Source organism: Lepidothrix coronata, unplaced genomic scaffold, assembly GCF_001604755.1.
Source record: "Lepidothrix coronata isolate B3197 unplaced genomic scaffold, Lepidothrix_coronata-1.0 Scaffold10, whole genome shotgun sequence".
Classification (NCBI taxonomy): Eukaryota; Metazoa; Chordata; class Aves; order Passeriformes; family Pipridae; genus Lepidothrix; species Lepidothrix coronata.
The window spans coordinates 2,092,158-2,105,932 of record NW_016690190.1 but is presented as its reverse complement, the minus strand read 5'-3'; the positions used below and the strand labels follow the sequence as shown (position 1 = coordinate 2,105,932).

The 13,775-nt window shown below is 38.2% G+C and overlaps 1 protein-coding gene across 4 annotated transcripts in view; it reads left to right on the top strand.

Annotated features, from left to right (window-relative positions):
- MYBPC1 (myosin binding protein C, slow type) overlaps window positions 1-13,775 on the top strand; it is a 91,135-nt gene that overhangs the window by 39,674 nt on the left and 37,686 nt on the right. For all 4 annotated transcript variants that reach the window (XR_001873103.1, XM_017804710.1, XM_017804709.1 and 1 more), the window contains 10 exons: window positions 1,468-1,634; window positions 3,561-3,693; window positions 5,305-5,429; window positions 6,492-6,597; window positions 6,897-7,063; window positions 8,397-8,559; window positions 9,813-9,919; window positions 11,154-11,287; window positions 12,394-12,550; window positions 13,182-13,286. Coding sequence is in view for 3 of the 4 variants with exons in the window: in XM_017804710.1 (XP_017660199.1) it covers window positions 1,468-1,634; window positions 3,561-3,693; window positions 5,305-5,429; window positions 6,492-6,597; window positions 6,897-7,063; window positions 8,397-8,559; window positions 9,813-9,919; window positions 11,154-11,287; window positions 12,394-12,550; window positions 13,182-13,286 (1,364 nt within the window). In the remaining variant the exon portion in view is untranslated. The remainder of the gene's footprint in view (window positions 1-1,467; window positions 1,635-3,560; window positions 3,694-5,304; window positions 5,430-6,491; window positions 6,598-6,896; window positions 7,064-8,396; window positions 8,560-9,812; window positions 9,920-11,153; window positions 11,288-12,393; window positions 12,551-13,181; window positions 13,287-13,775) is intronic.

The window sequence follows — 13,775 nt, the reverse complement described above, 5'->3', positions numbered from 1 at the left end:
ACAGGCACTGCATGGCTTGTGGCCAGCCCTGGGAGAGGAGAATGCACCCCATGGGGTGTGTCAGCTTTTATATATGTTTGCAAGCTGATCTCAACTTGCTGCCATGCAGAAGGAATCTCACTGAAATGCTAGTGTTCACTGTACATAGTCACCCTCCAGAAAGCATGAGATAAAAGCAGATAAAAGTGACAGGAACAAAATATAAAATTATATACCTGAGGTTGTGTAACCATAATTCTAAGATAGCAATGAAAATATTTCAAAGACTGCTCGGGGAGAAGCTTTCTTCCTTTTTAAAATAACTCTGACGTATTACGAAAATTAAAAAACCTCATGGACTAAACAGCAAAGTGGTTTTCCATAGTTCCTCATCCAACACAGGGATTCTCAGGGATCCCTAGTGCTATTCCTGTATATGTCAAAGAAAATCCTCTGTCAGACTCAATAAAGCTCAACTCTAACAGTGTCTCACAGCAAAGCTCAGTCTTTTTTTATTTCTCAAAAGTTTATTTTCTCACTCTGTTCTCAAAAGTACTGATTTTGTTAGACCAGCTAGATCAAATCAGAATGATACTGGTCTGATCCTAGTGAATTTACAGGAAGAAAAATACAGATTTCTGCTCTAATTCCTGGATTGTTCTAGCAGTTAACTTTTTTGAGCTAAACTTTAAGTCTTAAAAATTATCATCACTGTTCTCTCATTTAATGGTTGCCATTGTGAAAATAATCGTACTTCTCTTTATTGGTTATCTTAGCCTGGAGTTGCAGATAGTAAACACAGTATTGAAACTTCTAAAGGTGATGCCTCACACAGGCCTCTGAAAACTTTTCCTGCTCTTAAGACTGAGATGCAGATCCATCCTTCAAGTCCAAGCTGGTGTGGAAATGTCCATTTCCTATTCATATGACAACTTCAAGTAATGCTGAGAAGCACTGGTATAACTATAAACAGACACAGATTCCCCTGTATTCCAATGTCCTTTCATTGGTAACTCAAAGTAGCAGTTACAGGGACTCAGGGTTGAAAGCATTTTTACATAATTATGACATGTACAGATTAGACTCAGCTCTCAGAGGCGCCATCATAAATTGTAACTCAAGTTACTCAAGTTACAGAAGATAAAACTGATTTAAGTGGGATTTGCCTGTATGCTATTATAGTACTACATTTTTCAAACTATATATATTTTTGAAGCAACGAAGCAATATAAAAATCCTTGTAACTGATTGTATCAGAAAAGGCCAAATTAAAACTTATATCTAAATTCTCACTTGAAGAAGTGTAAAGTCAGGTGTGAACGTCATTCTGAGCTATTCTACTCGTTCTGAGTGAAATAAAAAAATAAGATGGCAGCCTTCAAATTTTAGTCAAAACATTTCTAGCCTCACCATAAACTCAGCTTCACCTATTTTTATGGTGTGATAACCACTAACTCTTCACCCGTAATTTTATTTTGCTCATGTTAGGGAGGTTAAACAACAAGAGGAAGAACCTGAGGTAGACGTGTGGGATCTCCTGAAGAACGCGAATCCCAGCGAATATGAGAAGATTGCTTTCCAGTACGGTATCACTGACCTGAGAGGAATGTTAAAGCGCCTCAAGCGGATGCGCAGGGAGGTGAAGAAGAGCGCAGGTATGGATATGGGAGAATATTCTTATGTTTGTTAGTCAAACATGACCATCTACCTTAAAAACCCAAATATGCTTCATTTCCACACAAGGGAACTTGCACACTACAACTCAAGCCTCATTACTGCAGGGAGTTAATCAGTAGCTTTGTTCCACTGTGGATAGTATAAGCACCTTGTCACATTCACTGCTTACCAAAAGCACCCTTCCCTCTCAGACAAACATTAGTTCCATCTGGAGCAATGTCCCTCAGTTGTGTGGAAAGGTGTCATCTGATCAAACAATATGGAAATTAGACCTTGTGCCATCATCAATATCTTCTGCTCCAAATAGAGGCCACTGCAAACATTGTTTGCTCTTCATAGTTTCATTTTGCACTTAATCTACATTCCTTGGAAATCCCAGCTGTACTAAAACCCCTGCACTCTGCACTGGGTGGGGATATTCAGGCCTGTCTTTCTCCATCTACCCTATTGAATAGTATGAGTGGTGTAATTATATACAGAAATATAAATATGTGTTTCTATGTATGTATATATATGTGTGTGTATAAAATATATGTATATGTCACATAATACATCTACACATACATATAAATACTACACACTGTCCATTATATTGTTGTGGCTTCTGCTTGTTCCTGGACAGCATTTCAGAACTGGATGCAACATTTGCTGTTTCACTGGATTCCTGGAGGAGTCCCTTGTGAGTAGGTGAAGTCCTCCACAAATCCAGCTGTAATTCAGCTTCCTGATATACACTCTCTTCTTATCCATTACCTCACATTACATCCATTACATGTATTATGCTACTACACATCAGTTTTTATTTTTATTTTTCATTTGCTGGTATATTTTATTCAGGCCCCATTGAGGGAGAGAGGAATGGAGTCAGTGGGCTTTGGCTGAGCCACTGGGGCAGTTTTTGTATCCAATAAAGCTCTCTATGCAACTGAAGCCCAAGGAAACACCTCATCTTCCCCCAGGAGTCTGGAGCAGAGGGGAGGGTCTGGTGGGTCTGGAGGCTGGAACAGGAATTGTGTTGCTGGGAGGAAGAGCTTCTCCCTACCCAGGTGCATCACATAGAAATGCCTGGATGTTTTCCTGGGAAAGAGGCATCTCTCAGCACCTGTGACCAGTCTGTCTGGCCCCTCTCCCCCATTCCCTTTTGAGTAGGATGGAGCTGCCAGCTAAACCAGGATTTTTTTCAGTGGACAGGGTTTTCCCTACAGGAGGGGCTCCAAATATTGGGGGAAAATGCCTATAGTAGTGACAGGAGGAAAGCAGGGCATTTTTTCCCTCATGCCACCTTTATTATAAATTGGAAACTTTTATACTGCAACAAGATACATAAAAAATCCTTTTCATATTTAATAACTCTACTCCTGTTGTGTTTGATACATTCTGTCTCCTGTAATCAAACATATGCATGATATAAACCTTAGCAGAAACTGGTTACTTAGCTGTGGGCAATTTGTTTGTAGTACCATTTAGTTATTTATTTTGGGCTCACAGATGTCTGCTCTCTGGGCCTGACTTTTGTGTCTGGCAATGTCAAAATGTTGATTCTAAAGTGTTTTGAAATATTTGAGTTGCATATGGCCTTACCTTGGCCACAACAACTTGGCCTACAACAAGCTGTTAAAGCTACATCTACCCCATCATATTCAGAATACAGTCACACTGCAAAGTCATGAAGAGCTACTAGCCTGAACTTGGTCAGAATAATCAGATCTGCATAGCTTTGTACTTATTCTAGTGTTTCTAGAAAATAATCTGATTCTATGCAGACTAGTGTAAGAATATAGAGTGATGCATAACATTGTGTGCATGTATTCTCACAGCTTTGATGAGATTTATGCAATGTCATTTCAGCATTCATTCTTATTTTTCTGATCTCATTTTATAATAACACTTGACTTCCATAACAGCTTTTGCCAAAGGTCTCGATCCTGCATATCAGGTGGACAAGGGAGGTAAAGTAAGATTCATGGTGGAGCTTGCAGACCCAACAGTGGAACTCAAGTGGTATAAAAATGGCCAAGAAATACGACCAAGCGCAAAGTAAGTGATTTTATCATATGTAAGCAATAAAATGGATATACGTGTACTTCCTTGACAAGAGTGTTGCTTAATCTCTCTCTTCACTCAGCTTGCACCCAATTTTATTCCTGAATTTCATTAGATGCAAAGACTGTGCAAATGATGCTATATTGTTCATGACCCAGAAAAGTCCACTGTAGGCTAAATGTAGTGCAGATCAACTCCTTTGTCTCAAGAGATCCTCAACAAACCATGGTGCCATTTCCTACTTAGTAGTTTTTTAAAAATCAGGAAGAATTGCGAGTACATAAAGCACTGGTCCTCAGTCCTATGTCCAAAGGTGGACATAATCTTTCTGCAATAATTGTGTGCTAAGAGGAGAGATTTTTGACATCACATACTTACCCACCTTGCCCATAAACCACCTGGCAAAAGAGGTGTGAGGTTTGTCTCATCTTCTACTATCCAGTTAACTTTAACACAAAAAAGTCACCAATGTTCTCTATCAGTCATGTGCAACAGGTCTAATGTACCCAAGATTCTTCATCTGTAATCACCTCAATTGGTTTACTCTCTGACCTTACCTAGAAGAAGTGGTCTTTCAGGTGCAGACATTTGAGTACCTGTAGAGCAATGGTTGGAAGTTGAGCACAGTCCCTCCTGTGGGCGCAACCAGCTCTTACAACTGGTGCGGAAAACCCCATTCCACACTCAGACACAGCTCAGAATGATGATCTGCATAACAATGTAATGCTCCTCAGACATTTCTCAGCAGCACAAAATCCTAGTAACTTTTTCCTCTGGCCCTGTGAAAAAAAAATTAGTAAATAACAACAGCCCTCTTTCAGAGAAAGGGCAGATTTCCTTCATTCTCTTGATGCAAAAGTCAATGAAGGATTTTGATTAATCTTCATAATTGGCAAAAAAAAATGGATAATAAAGAGGGTACTGTTTCCTTAGCCCCTTTATCTGCCATGAACAGTTCAGAACTGTTTTTCAGGCAGCTCTATGGGTACCTCTCCAGCAGAAGGGCCTGGGTTGAGTGCTCCAATGCATTTCTACCAGGCTGCTGAAGCAGCTGTCAGACACTAATGAGCTTTGGTCATTACAAACCTGGAGCAGATCTAAACCAGTGACATAAAGGTGAAAGGCTCCATTACCAAAACCCCATATCCCATTACTGATATCTTGTGCCATCTGGCCTACCAACAATATTAACTTCTTAACTTTGGCTATTATTATACTTCACAAAAATGTTGGAATGAGTGATGGTGTCCTCTTACTAGTTATTTTCAGCTTTACTCATCTAGAGTTTCAGACTCCATTTTATTTGCCATCATGCCGTGCCTGCTCTTTTTATTTTTTTAATTTGTGTTTTTTTCATATCACCCAAGTTTGGAATTTTGGAACAAGCCAGAAGGAGCTCACTGTCACTCTACACCATAGCTCTTTTTGCTAGAAGTCTATGACAGCACTGTTAAAACTTGGAAATTGCTTCCAAGGACAATTTTTCCAGTACTGTGCAAACCCCAGAATTTTTGCCTCTAATAATCCCTAAAGGACTTTCTACATAGAACAAAAGGGGCCCAGCAGTTTTGCTAACATATCTTTGCTGCATTCCCGTTCAAACAGATACATTTTTGAACACAAAGGCAACCAGCGAATTTTATTCATCAACAACTGTTCGATGACAGACGATGCTCGCTATTACGTAACAGCTGGTGATGAGAAATGCTCCACAGAACTGTTTGTGAGAGGTAACTATGTCAGCCTGATGCTCTTTCACGTGCCGTAAATTGATGTGGCTCCTTTGGCTGCAACAGAAATTAACAGGGAGAATCTGGTTCAGTATGTTTTTGTATTTGTATTAGCAGCCCTTAGGATTATTCTGTATTTCTGTGATCCCTGGACATTTTGTTTTTCCTCATCTTGTGTTCAGCAACTTAGTGAAAACCCTGAAACAGGGATATGGTTGATTTTATACTGTGCATTGGGATCTAGTGGGGCTTGTGGAGTTCTTATGAGTTTTAAGCCATTTTGGAGACTTGTGTCATAACATTTCCCTAACACCACACTTAGGTACTTGAGGACTTTGATACTATTAGTCCAACTAGTCTGTTTCAAGTACTCTCAGATCAGGCTTTCTAGCAGTTAGTTTTCATTCTGCCTGCACTAATTTAAGGGAAGACTCTATCAAAAATTATGAATGGGTGGCCATATCTTCACTCTCTTTGCTCCCATGGTGCTGATTACTCACATGTGTACAACAAAACAAACAGAAAAATTCAGTGAGAGAAAAGAAAATTAAAAAATATTTCAAAAATCTTTTTAAAATAATAGAGCCCATTGCACCTATAAGCAGCATAGGATAACTCTTGTACAGTCTCTCACTATTAAATAAACTTGAGTTATGACATCAGGAATGGATTAAGCCAATAAGGTCACCATGATATTCTATCAGGTCATCTTATTGTGCAAAATGAGCTATAGGACCTAATAAAAACCCAGTTTTATGAGAGGGATCTGTGGGAGGCAAGAGGGGAATGTCAGCTTCTCATGTCAAGCTGCCTGGACAAACTGTTAATAAAATGGGATGCAAGGCAGGTATTAATATGAACAAATATTGTTTTTTTTATTTAGCACATTTCCCACTATCATCTTAATGAGCAACCACTTTTCTGACTGAAGACAGAAAGAGCTGCCTTGATACCCTTATTAAAATTTTAAAGTAGTATCTCCTTCTACCGCATGATTTAGGAAACCTCTCTCACTTAGTTTTCTCTCTCAAATCATAAATCTGTAACTTAATCTTTCCAAAGATCCTCCAATTTTGGTGACCAAAGGCCTGGAGGATACCAATACCTATGTTGGTGAACGAGTAGAACTGAGCTGTGAAGTATCTGAGGATGATGCTAATGTGAAATGGTAAGCCACACGTAGTTTTTTCCTTGACAATAAAACACAGAAAATTTTAATTATGGGCAAAAATGTGGGCAGCTTTTTCTATACCAGTAAACCTGAAAATTGTCAAGAAAATCTCAATAAAACATTATTCAAAAATGTAGCAATGGTAAAAATATCCTTATACATTCATGGATGCATTTGTTTACCCTTTTCTAGTGCCTTAGAGTCTTGTAAAGTCTTCTCTGGCAGTTTCGGTCTATGGAAGTCTTATTTGTACAGGACTGCTATTGGAAAATTAATTATTCTTTGTTTTTCCATAGGTTTAGGAATGGCGTAGAACTTACCAATGATCCTAAATCTCGGTATCGAATCAAGGTTGAGGGTAAAAAACACACTTTGATCATAGAGGAAGCTGCAAAAAATGACACTGCAACTTACTCAGTTATGACAACTGGAGGGCAATCAGAAGCCAAGCTCGCAGTTGACTGTGAGTATCATCCATCTTACTCTTGAATTCATATATCACAGTTTGCTGGCATACAGAAATAAATAATTTGCTTGCCTTTCCCTGGGGGTTTAAAGAGAGACTTAACCTTCACACCAATTTCTTTGCTGCAAATTTCCAGAACAGTGACTTCCCTTTAAACACTGTTTGCAGTAGCAGGCAATGAACTAGTTCTGCTTACTATCACCCCATTAAAGTGGAAAACAAAGCAATCCATCCAAAGATACAATAGGTCAACAAAGTGAAATTTGCAAGGAAAGTATCTTCTTTTCATGAATCCTTTCAGGTTTTCACAGGAAAGCCAAACCTAGGCACAAACACATGACTGTGTAGCCTCCTCAGCTTTGTGCAATATCTCTTTAGAATATCTGTGTTTTTTAACAAAATGTATCTATCTGTCCTCTAAAGTTATCGTGCATTATGCATAAATATACACTTTTTTTTTTAATACTCATGCTGCTTTTGACTATTTTGTAGAAATTGGCATCCCAACAAATTCATGCTATTTTATTATCAAGTTGGAAATTATCCTCCATGGCTACTGAGCTCCATCACCTTTCCTTTCTTGCAACTTCTTCTGAGGAATTTCCAACTGTCTTTCTACAAAACACTGCCTTTCCCATGGCTCTTTGTTTTGTTGCCAGATTATAGCCAAGGATATTTATTGCATACAGATTGTACTGTATGTTCAGCCTGGACTCTGCTCTGCAGCATCTAATCTTCCAAAAAGTGGAAGTGTACTAGGGTACCAGCTCTCAAACTCAAGTTTTACAAAAGCCAGTAATATCTATGGGGATGCATAGGGTGAGTTAAGGCACTTCAGCAAACATGAGAACAAGTAGTGCATGAAGTTAAGCTTACTGGCCAGTCAGCCTTTGCCACAGCCTTGATTGCAGTTCGATCATAGGAAAGGTGGGCTGTAATTCCTTCTAGTGCATAGATCTGGGGACCTGGGTCATTCACTTCTTGAAAGTTTCTTATGGGTCTGGGGGATAGAAACACCCTTCCTCCAGCACCCAAACATCAGAGAGGGGACAGCATGCAAATCATGTTCCTGGGCTTAGTTCTTCTACTGGCAACATCCACAGAGTTTCCCCATTCAGGGTATCTTGGATCATTTTTTCTAAGACATCAGACTACATGAAGAGAGTTAATTTATGGTGCTTACACGTTCATATTATCAATATTTTAACTTTATTATTGGAGGTATTTTTCTCTTTTGAAGTCTGTTGTGCTGGTTAGCATAAGCTCTGTGACAGGATCAGGAGCTGCTGTTTGTTATCACCATTAATATCTCTGCTTCTGTTTTCCTAAGTGAGACCACTGAAGATATCACTTGCACTAGAAGATCAGACTGTGAGGCTTGGACAGGAAATCCACCTGAAGTGTGAGATATCTGAGAACGTGGAAGGGAAATGGTACAAAAATGGACAGCTGATTGAAGCTAGTGACCGTGTAAAGCTTTATCACAAAGGAAGGTAAGCCTGTTAGGTATTGATTTGGCTTTTGATGGAATGACACTGTAGAGGTGAGCCAATATATGGGTTACTTCACTGAAAATTATTTGCTAATCAAGCTAACCTATGTCCCTCAAAACATATATTTTTATCATCTTAAAAGCCGTGTCTCCTTTCTTCTTTTAATCTTGGATATTCTGGCCGTGGAGGAAAATAATCAAGTCCTTGATCCATCTAAGTTCAAGCTATTAATTTTTCTTGACATTGCTGTTGCTGTTATCATGGGATCTTAAGTAGTAAAGTAAAATAATTGTTAGACACTATTAAGAATACATAGCTTTTAAATGACTCTTTTTCTCATAGCTCCTCGGACCATGTAACTCTGCCCATTCAAAGTTTATGGAAATGTCAAGTTTCTTTGCTTTTATAAGTTGTCTTTTTCATGTGAAGTAAGAAACCACAAACAACAAACAACCCTCAAAACCCCCAAAGCAGGTCCTACCTTTAACTGCACACCCTTCACCATTCATACAGCTGGGAACTGCTCTTGTGAAGGCACCCCTAAACTGGCTTTGAAATGTTTGCATCAACTCCCTAACAATCCCTAAGCAGCAGTAAGTGTCAAGGGCCAGCTGTGCAATGGCCTCTTGGATTTACATTAGGTGAAGGAGCTCCCCACAAGTCATGCAGGCCCATAGTGTGAGGTGAAGGAAAGGGGAGCAGGGAGGACAAAGAGTGGAGTCCTACCTTGAACAAAGCTAAGCCACAGCAGGTCACAGGAGACCAAAAATATCATCAGCTGGAAGACACAGTTAGACAGCAAGAGCAGCATATGATTTGTTCACTCATTTTTTATTCTGGCAAACAAATAGTAGATTTGTCAAAAAATAGTTCAACAGAAGTCAGACTATTCCCACAATGGGATCACCTACAGATTTCTTCTTGAACGACCAAACTACAATCTAATGGCAGCAGCACAGAATTGGTGTGTCAAAGGTATTACACTCATATATTTTTCTAGTTCTCTGTTCAAACAAACAATATTAGAATTGGTTACATTATTTGGTGGTTGTACAATATTGTACAATAACATTTTGTACAAGTCACACAGTATTTAATCAGCTAAAATACCACTAAGTGACCATAAAAGGATTTTTAGTCGATAATTTGGTACACTTGCACAGATCTCCTAAACTTTTCAGAGATTTTTCCTTACAGCTTCAAGCAGTCTTCAGAAATAATTTACATTGATTTCTCTTTTGATTTTTTTACAGAATACACAGATTTGTTATACCAGTTTCTGCTGTTGATGATGAGGGTGAATACATGTTTGTACCAGATGCCTATGATATTAATATTCCATGCAAAGTACATATTGTGGGTAAGTATATTGAACTTACATATAACTTCTCTTTCTCTGAACTTTGGGAATTAAAAGCAGCATGAAATATCCTTGATTACAATCACTTAGTATCCTCTGAGGAGGCATCTACCAGAGAAAACAGACCTGCTGCTTTGGCAAAGCACAAGTGAGCTGGTTGGAGAGTTCTTTTTCTGTCCTCAGGACCTGCTCATAGTTTACACACTGGGGAGAGCTGAAGGCTTCTTGACGTTGAATTACTGAACTTAAACCACTATTAAAAGTTTGTGTAAAATATCTGTTGCTATTTACTTCTCAAATATATTGTTTTGTCTTTGAAGAACTGTCTCACTAACATTGCAAAATATGATTTAATTTGGTAAAAGATTAGTAGAATAAGCACATATTTATCTATTCACTGAATACATTACATGCTATCTAAATGGAAAAAAGTTTCCAGCCAGCTTTCATTCATTCAGTAAAACAGAAGGCTCGTTAATGATCCCAGTCCTTCAAACAAAAATAAAACAAGGCATTGACTCTTCCCACAAAAATACCTCACCAGCTTCTAACTGCAACCAGCAACTTGGAAGACAAAAGAAGAGCGATACAAATTACCAAAGTTTTAGAAAACATGTTCTTTAATTGAAGCTGAAAGAAGTGCAATTTCTGTGTTAGAAAAAGTATTGCTAAGATTTAGGGAGAATGAAAAGGGAAGTGATACTAGAGGGGAACACCCACCGCTATATTTGCAATATGTTAAAAAAATTTGTAAGAGGATATTCATCAGTTGTTCTCCATACCCATGGGGTACAATAAGAGTGATAATTTCATTTTCAGGAAAGCATATAGGTTAAGAAAACTTTATAATTGTAAGAACAGTGAAGTCTGAAGCATGGTAAAAATGTGGCAAAAAGCCTGCAATGGAAATTCTCTTAGAAATTCACTTAGAGAAAATCTTTCTCAGAAGTTACCTGAATATACATAATTCTGCTGCAGGAAAATATTTTTTTTTCTATATGATCTTACTATTCCCAAATCTCTATGGTGCCATGATTTCTTTTTCATCAGATAACTATTTTCTTAAATAGATTTTCTTCACAAATTTTTTTCCAAACAAAAAATCAGTTGCCTAGAAAAAACAGGAAAATGTGAAACATAGAGCATGTTTCTTTATGTTGCAGACCTGTGTCAGGTCACTGAACTCTCAGAGCAGCAGCTGAATGACACATTTGGACAATCTCTCCTTTTTCAGATCCTCCTAAACTTCACCTGGATGGTCTTGGGGAAAATAACACTGTTACAGTAGTGGCAGGAAGCAAACTACGACTTGAGATCCCTATCACTGGTGAACCAACTCCAAAAGTCGTGTGGAGTAGAGGTGACAAGGTACATTGTCATCATACACATTTCTTTAGCTCAACAAGGAGCCTTTTTCTTCAAAAAATAACCTTTAGCCTCATGAATACATTGATTTTATCAGAAGAAAATAAGGGGAAGATGCCCTTTATCTAAAAACTCTCTTTGGTCAAGGATAAAATAGATAAATATTATTTAGTATTTTTGAGTCTTTTTAAGGAAAGGCTGAAATTAATCAATGAAAAAATAGGGGTTTCTATAAATTAAAAGGAGAAGGATACATGAGATGCAGAAAAAAACCTAGAAAAAATCTACCAAATGGCTACTTCTTTTATACATACTGCCCGGAATGGCTGCCAGGTTTCGACAGGAAGCCATGATATGTTCTGGTTTTGGAAAATGAATGAAAAATTCTAATGGAGTGTCAAGTCTCAAATGAAACAATACGCTGGGTGATTGGCATCTTGCATTTGGTGTCTTAATGCAAAACTTTTGCACAGATCAATCCCTGGCTGTGTAAATACAAAAAAAGTCACTTTTTACATATAAATTTCCATTGTGGTATGTGGAAGCTGGAACATGTTATTGCTACTACGTTCAACAGACTTGTCTGGTCAAATCTGTGACAACTATTTTTCAAATATTAATTTGAAAATTAATTGTGGTGTCCAAATAGGGAATTATTCTAAGAGAGCTCCTACTCCAAAATATGTGACAGCATTTGAAATATGTGAGGACAAACTACTGACCATTACAATCACTCTGACCTTTAAAGTGAATTAATTAAATTTTTATTTGACTTTTAGAAGAATCCATTATTCTTTTTCCATCAAATTAATGTCAGATGGTGTTAAAAAAGTGTGTTCTTGCTCACAGGACAAGCAAGCCTAGTGCCTCATCCTTTATGGTGCAATGGCTGAACTGAGTATTAAGCAGTTACCACACTGTACTTATTTTTACTTATTTTAGTTATTTTGTCATTTTTGTCATCATTAGGTGACTAAAATTCTGAATTTTACTGTGTTTTTTCTTACAATTGCTTTAAGAATTTTTCTGAACTGTACTGTACTACTTTTGAATTTTGATTTTTGTCTTTTATTGCCAAGTATAGAAAACATGTTTACCTTGATTCCTAGGGGATCACGGACAGTGGAAGAATACGGGCAGAAACATATCCAGACAGCAGCTGCCTGGTCATTGATACAGCTGAGAGGGAAGATTCAGGTCCTTTCAGAATAACTTTAAAGAATGAAGCTGGAGAGGACACAGCTCTAATCAACATCAAAGTGGTTGGTAAGTCATGTGGAACTCTGCATATGAGCCATGTCTTTTATCACAGCCATTGTCAATAAATGCTCCTTGAAGACCCACACTTTTATGCACTCCAACAGGAGACAAATTCTCCTTCTCCTATCTGAAGGTTCTCTTCTGTAGATGCTGTCCTCCCTAGCTACCAAACTGTTACAGATTCTCAGAAAACTTCCATTTACCTCTTTGTCTCCACTGTCAGGTGAGGAATTGAGATGTAAGGGTACTAAGGCTCACTGTTACTGAAGGACACAGGAGCTTGGCAAGGGATTTAAGTAGGAGTTAATTATCACTCTGCTGTCGCCTCAGGCTGCAGGGACCAAACGGCTGCCCTTATCATTCTTTGCTCTCTATTCTCCTTATGGCTGTGGGCTCTGTCTTACCACATGTCCTCAAGTGCCTCTCAAGTGTCTTGACGGTGCTGAAGAAGAACTTGGCACTTATCCATTCCCAACCACCACACAGGATTCACAAACTTTCTTTTTCTCTTTCTTCATTAGGAATTCCTGTTGCACATCAAAAACTATTCATATTTGTTTCTTATTTTACATTTTTAATTCAAACTATGCAGTAAGAAGAAGATTTTTTAAAATAATATTTACTTTGTTTACAACAGATGTCCCTGATCCTCCTCAGGCACCAAACGTGACTGAGGTGGGTGAAGACTGGTGTATTATGACCTGGGAACCTCCAGCAAATGATGGTGGATCACCCATCTTAGGTACTTTTTTTTGTGTGTGTGTGGTGATGTTCTAATATAGACAAAAGAAACAAACCCCAAATAATGGATGAAATAGGATCAGAGTTTAGCTCAGGCCCTGAAGGGTTGCACTGGAAGTATCCAGTTGCAACGATGTTCTACCTTCTCTTTGACTTTATCAGAAATTTGTTTTTCTAATGAGTTGTGTTTTGTCATTTTGTATGTTGCTACACTATCAAGCTCCCTACTTGAAAGACAACCTCCTATAAAATAAAACTTGGAATTGTTATTAGGCTGTTTGAATGTTAGAAGGAATTTCAGACACAATTTACTGAGTAAATTGGAATATCTTCTATTACACTGTACCAAGAAGAAAGGCCCAGAGGCCAGTAGACTCAGGCCCTTTTCACTCTGAACTAAACACAGCAGTGTTGTATGTGAAGTCCAAAAAATGCTCATATGTGACCATGAAAGCAAAGCAGGTGACTGTCAGATAGCTTGCAATTAGCA